The sequence below is a fragment of the Capsicum annuum genome, chromosome 1 (genome assembly GCF_002878395.1).
Source record: "Capsicum annuum cultivar UCD-10X-F1 chromosome 1, UCD10Xv1.1, whole genome shotgun sequence".
In the NCBI taxonomy this organism is placed as follows: Eukaryota; Viridiplantae; Streptophyta; class Magnoliopsida; order Solanales; family Solanaceae; genus Capsicum; species Capsicum annuum.
In genome coordinates, this window is record NC_061111.1 from 24,803,332 (window position 1) to 24,815,146 (window position 11,815).

Sequence of the window (11,815 nt, forward strand, 5' to 3'; positions counted from 1 at the left end):
GATAGACTAGGAAAAAATTTTGAAATACTTTTTAAGACAATTGAATTATGGGGTGTAGGGGTAGGGGTAGGGGTGGGGTGGGGTGATAGAGTATTGGGGGCGGGGTAGATGATTTTGAGAATTGTATGAATATTTCAACTTTAAAGTGAGGGTGAAAGAGAGTTTTGAAAAATGTTTTCCTTACTTTTTCAAGAGAAGTCATTTTCTTTAGATTTAAGGAAAATAAGTTGGTTTAAAAAATATTTTCCAAAACATATAAGCCAACCAAATATAAGAAAACTCGCTTCTTACCAAACACACCCCTTTATCCGAACAGTATGTAAGTAAAAAATATTATTCGAAAAACACATATTTGTACATATATATCTAGTATTATATACATATTATACTTTCACCACGACAACTTTAATTTGATGTTCAAGAACAAAGAAAACATATGTTGCAAATAATTTAATCAATTATCGGTATGTACGTACTATAGCTTATTAAGATCACTTTCCCTCACGAAAAGCCCATGGAAACCATAAGGCACACGCTGAGGCAATTTGACAGCAGCCACAATGTCAAGATTAGGGGATTTTGCATCCATGACCAAAAAATTTGATTCCCCTGTCTTCTCATTGTGCACATACGACACCACATAGCCATCGTCTTCATCAGCTGATGGATCGTCAGGATTTTTAGCCACGAAAAACGGCTCACCACCAAAGCAACCTTCTCCAAATAGCCTGCATGCCACTATGCAATCGCGACGATCAACTTCTGCTACAGATACGTCTAGTTTTGCGATCCCTGTAATCTTAGGCATAGGGTCCCCTATGGCTGCATATACGTACCTACAAGTGTAGTACAAATGGAAAAAAGTTTACACATATGTTTGACAAGTCATCTGAAAAAATATCTACAAGTAACTTATTTATAATAAGTACTCAAGTTAGAGACAAAAGTTTCGACAGGTGATTCAGGTTTGGATGTAGTACTGTACCATTATAGGTATGGAGTTCAATTGAATTCTTAACTTCAGTCACAGAAGTTAGAAATTTATGTGTCAAAATTTAGTAGATATGAATTCATATATAATAAGTTCAATACTAAGAATTTTAAGACATTGAACTCATATAGTTAAACTTCTAAATCCGTCTCTGAGATGGTTGAATTATGCTGTGAAGATAAATATTTTTTCAGAGATGTTAATTTACTTGGAAGATGGGAACTTGAAGTATTTAGTATTCCTTCCATCTTATATGTGTGGTTCTGATTTGACACAGAATTTACTAAAAGATTTTTTTAAAAGAAAATTAGCTCTAGTGATCTTAAACTAAAGATATGCGGAATGTATTGAAATGTTTTGTAATCTTAAAACATTCTATAATCTATATAGAAAATGAAGTTTAATAAGTTGTAAAAAAAAAAAAAAAAGGAAAGAGACTTTTTGTCTCTTTTTGAAACAGATTTAAAGAGACAAAAAGAAAAAAGCCCATAATTGAAAAGGTGGACATGCTTACCGCCAGTCGGTTAAAGTAATTTTCTTTTTTAGCCATTTGGCCCAATTGGGCACATGCAGTATCTATATTCAATTGATACACTTTTATACCGCATTGATACACTTTTATACTATATTGATACATTTTTTAAAAAAGAGAAAGGAAATTCTATGCAAGCACATACAGTTCCTATACCCAATTGATACTCTTTTATATCACATTAATACACTTTTACACTACATTGATACACTTGATACTCAATTGATACTCTTATACTAGATTGATACATTTTTTAGAATGCATGTAGAAACTATATAGAGTCGTATAAAATATGTATCTAAATAATAATTGTAGTTAAAAATTGTATAGAATGTGTATATCTATTTTCTTTTCGATGGTTGACTTGTTTTATTTATAGTTCCTCTTTTAGACTTGAAATAATGGTGGGGGTTGGTTTTTGGATTTGGGAAATTGCAGTTGAACTGTTGAAGAAAGTTGGAGTTATGTTTTCTATTTTGAGTCTGGGTTACATTATCTGCTCCTCAAAATCCTATCTATTTGTTTTGGTCAAATAAAGTTTCTTATAGTAAAACTTTCAAATGACTTTTTTGATAGTCAATGTCATCATTTCATAGATATACATAATGCATGTTTCAACGTATAACAATTGTGGTTATGCTAATTTCAAAAAAGGAATAGATTTTAAAAAAAAATAAAAAAGCTGCAAAGAAAAAAAGATTATAAAAGTAGTGAAAAAAACACAAAAGAGCAGTGATTTTTTTTATAATAGAATGAAACATCAAATTTTTTTAAAAAAATAGAACACAAAAAAAAAGAAGCAAAATTTAAAAAATAAAATGAAGTAGCGTTTTTTTTTAAAAAAGGGAAAAAACGAGAAGTACTAGCATGCAAAATCCACACTTTTGCTTTGCAAAAGGAAAAGTTGAATTGTGAGGCTTAATGGCCGAATTGTGATGCTTAATGACTATTTAGTGGGTTTTTAAAATTAGGTGCTAGTTTTGAGGAATTATTTTAGTTTTAGGTGTTATTTTTGTACTTCCCCTAAATATCTGATAGTGTTATGCCTTTGGTCATGAAAATCAAAATATTTTGGAGTTGGAGTTGAAGTTCGAGTCGGAGTTGGAGTAAAGTTTGACTATAAATATATGTTAGAGTTATTTTGAATTTCTTTGAAAGAAATGGGAGCGAAAAAAATACTTTTTCAAATACAACTTCAAATTGTATTTGGAATTCTAATGACCAAATATCAACTTTGAGTTGTATTTGAAATAAAGTGAAAAAAAATAAAATTCTCATGACGAAACAAACACAACTAATTTCTCTCACCCACAAATTAGTTGTGATGTTTTACCTTCTTGTAAATATATGAAAAATATATATATTTAAATATTAATCAAGATTTAATTAATTTGAATCTTGAGAAACGGATCATGACAATTAATTTGGAACCTAGGGAGTATATCACATAAACAATCTCAATCCTAAAATGAATCTCTTAGTCTAACCTAATATAGTACTTATTAAGGTTAGACGAATTAGGAGGTCTCAACATATATTTCAAATCCCATTTAAGAAGTTTTAACTTTTCCCATAAGAAAATGTATGAGTAAACTTGATTTCCGTGAAATTTGTACTTTAGATATAGTAACAGGTGAACTGCCTTATTTTTCAAGTTGTTGGCCCCTCTAGTTATGAACAATTTATAAATAAGTATCTTTTAAGTCATCTAATTATGTAAAAAAAATTCTTATGTGTATTACCTTCATTTTAATTTTTTTGTCTTATTTTAATACGAAGTCTAAAAAAGTAAAAAGATTGTTGAATCTTATCTTCTTCAATTAAAAATATGTCGGACAAAAACGTGCTTTGATTTTGTGTTTTTGAAATATAGATTTGCTAAAAACAGACTAAAAAGAAAAAATAAATTGAAACGGGAGAGTACTATTTACCATGAATATGAATTTAGTGAAGATTGGATTTTTATATACGTACTTGTTCTTCTTGCCAACATTAGCAGGATTGATGACTCCAAAATCAAGATTCCTAGTAGAAACAGGATGTCTGCTCACCATTCCTGTCTTCAAATCTATTTTCACTTTCTCAACACATGCATGTACCATGTCCATCCTCTCTAGTGTATGTTCTACGGATAATATATTTGGTGCCACCAACACTATCGTATCGCCTCCATCCTCATCCCAGGCGTTGATCGCGTGTATAATGTTAAACCCTGGCACATCGAACCACTTCATTTCCGACTCATCCTTGGCGTAACGTGGAATCACACCAAGTCTGGGGATTTTCCCCGAGTCAGCACCCACGGGTGAACCACCAGTGATTAACTCAATTGGGTTCATACCAATTTGTATGTCTGAAAATATTGCGTATTTTTTTGTAATTGCAAAGTCATGAAGAAATGATGGGCGGGTCATGGAAAATATGGGCACATCTGGGGTTTTTGTACCATTTGGTTCGACCCGAAAGTAACTTAAAAATGGAGGCATTGGACCGTAACGAAAAGCAAAGGCTTCATTAGTTTCCGAGTCGATTTTGGGATGTGCTGTCATGCTCATAAAAAGCTTTCCATCAAAATCGTGACGACCGAGGGTAATAATATCACCATCTGGGGCTATTTTTACTGTATATGGTAAATCAGATTCACCAAGGGCGAAAAGTTTACCCCCAAATAAACCCAAGCTTGTGTTTGCAAGGCCTATTCCGTTGGTGGGATTGAACTGTCCCACAATGGCTCGGGCCGCAGTGATAGCGCCACGCGCGACTGAGGCAGAGAGACCGTTGAAACCGGAGAACACATTAGGGATAATGGGAGAACCGGCTTCGCGTTCGATGGTGTACTTGTAAGTTTTGACATATCGACTGCAGAGCGTAGCTTTGCCTTGGGAAATTCTAATAGAGTGAAGCATTCCATCTCCGTCAAAAAGATGGTAAGGACCACGTGGAAGATATTGAGGGTTAGGACCATTTCGAATGTATGCTCCGTTTAAACAAGATGGAAGGGAGCCTTTCACTACTTCGCATTCAGTAGGAGGAAGCTCATCCACTGGAGCAAAGTTACTAGAGAGAACATACCTCGGATCAACAGAAGATCTCAGAGGAGGATCAATGAAAGTATTCACAAAATCGTCAAATGCATTGAAGATAACGGATGGAAGTGATGGCTCTAGAGGCTTTCTTGAGGGTGTTGGCTTTATAGGCAACTCCCTCTTCGGAGTTGGTTTTTGTGATGAAGGGGTTGGATTTTCTTGTGGTTTTGTCCTAGTAGTGGTAGTGGTAGTTTGTGGCCTTTCTTCAATTCTAACATTGCAGATTTTTAGAGTAGGAGAAGAAGATGTGTAGTTGGAAGAATAATTATTATTAGGAGAAAGAAGAGATTTAGGGTGTTGTGATAATGTAGAAAGGAAAGTTGAAGAAAAAGCATCCATTGTGTTTAATTTCTTCTTGAAGAAAAGATGAAACAAGATATGATACTAAAGAGTAAAGGAGAAAAAAGAATAAGTGCTTGCATGATCTAATTATGAGGTCCCATTTATGGAGTAGGGGGAGTGAGGAGTGAAGCAAAAGAAAGGGACTACTCATTCAGGGCACCTCACATTTTTCTGAAGTGGGGTAGTGAAAAGAGACCTCTTATCTACACAACACCTATAAAAACTTGAAATTTTACTTATTCATTATGAATTCAATAAATCTGAAGTAAGTTATTGAATATCACTAGGAGTAAATGAATATGACAATTTTTATGATATTAAAGGCTTGTTTAGCTAACTGAGATGAAATCATATGAGATGAAGTTGAAGTTTGTTTGGACATGCAATTTGAAATTTTAAGTTATATTTTTTTCTTATAAAAAAAAACATAAGTTGTAAAAAGTATCAAAATTGCTTCAATTCTTTATAAAGTCTCATCAAATAAGCAAAAGTTCATAAGAAAGTATAATACACTATCACAAAACTATTTTAAAAAATACAACATTTATTGATCAAATGATAAATTTGGTGAATAATAAATGATAAAGTAGAAATTGATTTGAAGTAATAACAAATTTATAGGCGTTTGACATGAAAAAAATTGCAGTTGGAGTTGGAATTATATTTGGTCACATCTTTTTGGAGAGATTTTTTAAGGAAAAATTACTTAAACTTACGACTTAAGTTTCTATTATTATATAAAATCGCAACTATCAAAAGTAATTACGAAATCCTTTTTTGACACTTTCTCTCTCCAAACTTCATATACATATCTCACATACCCCCTTTTTTTTTTTTTTTTTTTTTTTTTTACGTTTAATGCTATTCAAAGAGTGCCTAAAATCAAAGAACCTCGATGTTTTCACATTTTTTCCATTCTATACACAATCAAAACTTCAAAATTCATCAGCTATCACTATCAAATATCTCAACAAAGCAATCAAAGTTTAACAAATAGATTCTCCATTCTACAGAAACTATTGGTTCCAGCCAGTTCGCCCTCGTTATTCGTCAAACATCATATGAATACCAGTCTAATAGGTCCACCAAAAATCGACGGCGAAGGTTGTTCAGATTTCAGATCAAGCTATTTTACGAAAACCTAAGTTGGACCTGTCTGGTTCAGCTTTGAGCAACCACCGTAGTTATCACGTAGCCGACCAGTCTTAAATTCATATACATATCTTGAACCAGATCTCAAATTGCTCAACTATTTATAATATGATACATAACACAAAATTGTATATTATGAGGTAAAGGGCTTTGTTGTTGAATCTGCACATTTTTTTCAATTTTCATATTCTTATACATAGCTATAAAGTATCAGTGGTTGTTATTTCAACCATGATATATAGATTAATTATGTATCAGGTTGCAGAAGCCGTTTGAGATTTGTTGTTACTATACATAACAATGTGCTGTATATGAATGGATTACTTCTAACCGGATACATATCATAGTTATGTATATTGGTTGAGGGTTCCCTGTTGTCATGATGTTTTTTCACTTCTGATACATAACTATGCTATATATATGAGTATCCATATACATAACGATGGAATGTTCATCTTCTTGAGAATTTTTTTTGAAGAAACAGAGCTTGATAAAATAGCAAAATTCTGATCGAAAATAAAAAATTTGATATTGTTTGATCGAATATTACCTTGATTTGGGGTTTCAAAATTTGAAATTCAAAGTTGTTATTGATTTTAAGGGATTCATTAATCATACATTAATAAGGTGCAATCTTGTATAATTATTAGACCTGATTTATTTTCTTAAATATCGTTAAGGAAATTAGTTCTGATACATAAGATACTTATGTATATCAACGTTCAGTTATGTATATGAATAATTAAAATCTTGAAGAGAGAAATTTTATTTAAAAAAATGGAGAGAGGGTAATTAAGGAGCAAACTAGTGGGATTTATGTTATTTACCCTCTTTTTAACTATAAAGTTGAAGTTGGAATTAGGAAAAAGTGAAAACAAGTTGGGACTTGTTTTCACTTTTTCAAATAAAACTTCAAGGTGTATGTTGAGTTTTATGGTCAAACATCATTTTTTTTAATAAAATAAAAGGATTTCTCGAAAAGAAAGGTGAATATTTTTCATGGTCAAATGAAAGCTTTATGTTGGTGCGAATAATAGTTAAATAAGATATAAATAATTTATAGATTGATAAGAGTAATAATATGAACTATAAATTTTATTTACATTTGAAATAAATGGTTAGTAGATATAAATAGTGAGATTCATATTATAAATATAAACTTGTAGCTTAATTTTTGTATTTGAAAAATCTAAAATCATGATTTGAAATTTTCAAATCACGCTTATCTGAGAATTTGGATTTGGCTAAACCCATCGACAATCCCCTAAACTTGGCACAAACTTTCACTTAGGCATTTCAACTGGATGATGTTTATTTTAGGCACCTCAACCAATGTCTTGCTGTGCCATTTTGACACTTTTTTGATAATCAATAGAAAAATACCATGTGTGTGTGCTACATTTGCCAATGACATATAGAGTAACTGTAAGACCCCGTAAAAATTCTAAGCTTAACTCAGTCCTTTAGAGCTTGAAAAGAGGTCCCAGACTTAGAAATTTCAGCTAAGTGTTTGCACTTAGAATTATTTTAGCCTTCATAAGTTGACATTCCTATTTTTACGACCCTTATGACCTTAAAATACTGAGTTTTAGGTTGATTCATGATCAGGAATGTTAGTAGGTCACTTCGGGCGACTTTCAGATTTTTTGGACCTCGTTTGAACTATGTTTGGGTGACCAGAATAGTGGGTCGACGCGATCTCAATGCATCACGTCGCCCATCGCGTCGACAGATAATTTTTCCCAGCTTTCAGTGCAATTCCAATAAACCAACGCGAACACAACGTGGCATGTTGATCATCGTGTTGATGTCATCGACATGGCACGTCGTTCTGTACATCACTGGACACGTTTTCAGTCATTAAAAATCGGTATCCATAGGGGTATTTGGGTCATTATACCACTCTTTTTCAGCCCCAAAACATAAAAAACGACCGTAGAGGCTAAATTGCTCACTTTTTCTTAAATTCTCACAAATTTAGTCAAGAACAAACCCTAGGGCTTTTAATTTCAAGAGCAAATCTTCAAGAACAAACCATCAGTCTTCACGAATTCAAGTATCAAGGTATGTGAAGTGTTCATCCAAATGTTTCCTTCTACCCTTGGAGTTCAAGAAACTCTTTTAAACAAGAAGTTAATTGATTTCATGAATTCCATATGGAATTTGAGTGTATTCATGATTATGATGTTAATTGTGTTCTAATCCATGATTTATTTCAAGTTTTATGTGAAATTATTTATCATGTGTGTAGTAACATATGAATTTATGTTAAAAGCCCTTGATTTTTGAATTGGAATTTTAAATTATGATGCCTACATGTTGTTTAGTATTATGTGCATAGATTGTGTTCCCCAAGTGCTTGATAAATTGTTCATGTGAATTAAATGTGAAAATTATGACATGCTAGCATATGTGGAAGCTTATATCTTACAAGTGTTTGATAAAATGCCTCTATGAACGAGTTGTGAGCAAGTGAACATTGTTATGCTTTTAAAGTTTATGTTATGCTTTACTTTTCATGTTATCGAGTCCTGGGGGTATTCAATACCCAAAAATCTAGCTGCTTACCTAGAGTTATAAAATAGTATCAGTAGCGTCATAAATAGTAGTACTCAGTAATCAGTCACAGTCTCAGTTCAGTATTCAATTCAGAACTCAGTAGTATTCGTCAGTCAGCGGGACCCAGTAAACTCAGTTCAGTTCGGTTAGAGAACACGATCAGTAATAGTTTAGTCCAGCCTAGTATAGTTTAGAAATCAGTTCCGTGTCTATTTAGTTGGGAGTAGGATTCAACATCGAGTGAACCCAAGGATGGAGACTCACTTGCCAATAGAGGGTGTGATCCTTAGAAGCAGTCTTTGCATTCCAGAACTACGTAATCAGCGTAGGTTGAGACATTAACCTGCCAGTTGAGGGTTGATGAGGTGTTCTACCTGCCAGTTGAGGGTACCACCGTTCTAATTCAGTACCCGTAGCACGGTACTGACACCCTTCCATATGGGGTTACAGATTGGACCCCAATCAGTTCAGAGATGGGCATATTGGTTAGATGATTACCTCTCACGATTTTAGTTTCATATAGAACTCAGTTTAGTTCTGTAAACCAGGACTGTCAGATACAGTCACCTAGCTCAGCATAGAACTTAGTTTAGTTCTACAGAATTAGAACTGTCAGAAACAGTCTCTCAGTTAATAGTAATTCAGTTGTAATTTTAGATATCGGTCATTCAGTTATCAGTTATCAGAACTCAGTACCTAGTGTTAACATGATCTCAGTTACAACATGCATAATTATGTGCATAGTGTCACATAATCAGTATATATACAACATTCTCACGTATACATGTACTCTCATTCAGTTATATTCATGTTGTTCAGCCAGTTATTGTTTATGCATATGAACCCATGCATTTAGTCTTACCTCACTTAGCATACTAGTACATTCAAAGTACTGACACATACCTTTATTTTGCTCTGTGATGTCTTATATCATAGGTTCAGACGCACGGGCTCCTGATCGCACTTAGCAATCCAGCCCATCAGCAGCAGACTTAGTGGTGAGTCCTCATAGTTCGAGGACAAAGTTGTTATTTTAGTATTGCAGTATTTCAATATGTTTTACAGTAGTTGGAGTTGGTTGGGGGCTTGTTCCATCAACTCTACTTTCAGACAGTTCAGTTAGAGGCTTATCAGACTAGATTATTTCAGACAGACGTTTAGATTTTAATTTTTTATTATCAGTATTTGATGTTCAGATGTGAACCTTATGGCAATATCAGCCCAATTTATGCATTTTATTATTATTATTATTCAGATATTGCAGCAGGTATCAGTCATGGGTTAGCTTATGGTCCTTTGGGATTATGAGCACCGTATGACGTCCGAGGGTGCAGACGCGGGGCGTTACAGTAACGAATAAAATGACGACATTTGTCATTTCTTTTCAAAATAATTATTTAAGAATTAATTTTAATTAAAATAAAAAAATTACCGATAAAATACTGACACTTGACATTTTTGCCCCAAATAATTATAAAAAGAGATTTAACACTTTTAAAGAATTTATCCCCTCCCCCTACTAACCTTAATCGTCTTCTCCAATACCTATCACCCTCACTCGCTCCCCTACCCTACCCCACCAACCGTTTTCTCCAACACCTACCACCGTCACCCCCTCCCCAAAATCTAAATCATCTTCTGCAACTCCTCTCTTTATATACACGATCATCTTTTTTAAAATTTTCTCATTATGAATTCATTTTCTAGAAAATTGCAAGTAATCCAACACCTTGGTAAATCAAAAATGGTGATGATATTTTCATTGTCCATGTCACACTCCAAAAAAGGGAACTAAAACAAATTACAAACCCATTTAATGGGTCTACAAGCTCATGCTTATTTGGAGTTTTCAACCATGTATTCATATTTTTTTAGTTGGGTGTGATTAATTATTAGGAAAAAGTCATCGTTTTCACCTTAAACTATACTCGAAAAGTCCAAGACACACCTAAACTATTGGAGTGACCTATCACACAACTATACTATATAAAAATGAATTTTTCTACACCTTGTAAAGCATTATACCACTTGCATGTGTTGCGATGTTTCACGCGCGCCTGCCATATCAGCGTCACGTCAGCATAATACGAAAAAAATAATAAATTTATTATTTTAATAATTTTTTTTAATTTAAACTTTTTTCCTTTTTCTTCCATGTCCGAAACCTTCATTGTTATGTTGTCGAAAACCTCCATTATTATGGTGTATCATCATACTTGTACCATCAATTAATCACCACCATAAACTTTATCCCACCAACAAAATTACCATAACAATCAATTTCTTCAAACTATGTTCTTCATCCGTAATCTATCATCTTTTCCGAAAAAACATCACTTCTTCTTTTGTTGATTTTTTGATGAGAAAAAGACAATTCACACCGACAATACATATGCTCACACAGACCTCTATTTTTTGGATAGATTAACAACACACATACTTATAGAACCAGTGAAGAACTCAGGGGATAACAAAAACAGTGAGGGGGACATGGAAGAGAATTGAGAGCAAAAAAAGGACGTTTGAGAAGAGAGTAATGTGAAAGAGAGAGAGACGGCCAATCGCGCGAGAGAGAAAGTGGGGAAATGATAAGAATCGGGTTACGTTGATAAACAAGAAAAATAAAGTGGAAGGAAAACACCCTAAGATTAAAGACAAGAAATTAAAGATAGATGAAATTTGAGAATAAATCCCCAATTTCGATATGAAGTGCTAAGAACCCTAATTGATCTTAGTATTCAAAATTAATGGATTAAGACTAATTAGGATACTAATCAAGTCAATTCAAGAACTTGGATCCAAAGGTGATCTAGACCCCTATTTTGAAGAAATTAAAGACAATAATTAGTATAAGACTAATCACCTTCTTTAATTAACTTTAATAGAAACCAAAGATATTAAGTTAAGAATTAATCTTACCTCCTAAAGATTCGTTCTTATAAGGTTGCAAGATAAATCTCAAGTAGCCACATACAAAGGTGTAAATAAGAGAAACCTCAATTAATAATAATGTTGTCTGATTGAAAATAACAAAATCCATCCCTATATATAGAGAAAAAAAAACATATCCCAAATAACATGAGATTGGGATCTACCTTTATCAAATCTAACTAGGACTAGGAAAAAGCTATCCCAAATAGCATGGTATTAGGA

At 33.1% G+C, this 11,815-nt stretch overlaps 1 protein-coding gene across 2 annotated transcripts; it reads right to left on the minus strand.

The window, feature by feature from the left end:
- Positions 1-318: 318 nt before the first annotated feature.
- LOC107870081 (probable carotenoid cleavage dioxygenase 4, chloroplastic) lies at positions 319-5,035 on the minus strand. Of its 2 annotated transcripts, none has more exons than XM_047395498.1 (2): positions 3,455-5,035; positions 319-836 (listed from the first exon to the last, which is right to left on the minus strand). In XM_047395498.1, exons 1-2 carry the CDS (start codon positions 4,946-4,948, stop codon positions 801-803), a joined length of 1,530 nt encoding a protein of 509 aa, XP_047251454.1. In that variant the 5' UTR covers positions 4,949-5,035; the 3' UTR covers positions 319-800. The 2 variants fall into 2 exon arrangements, with proteins under 2 accessions (XP_047251454.1, XP_016571972.2); XM_016716486.2 differs by having other exon boundaries at positions 3,498-5,033.
- Positions 5,036-11,815: the final 6,780 nt, after the last annotated feature.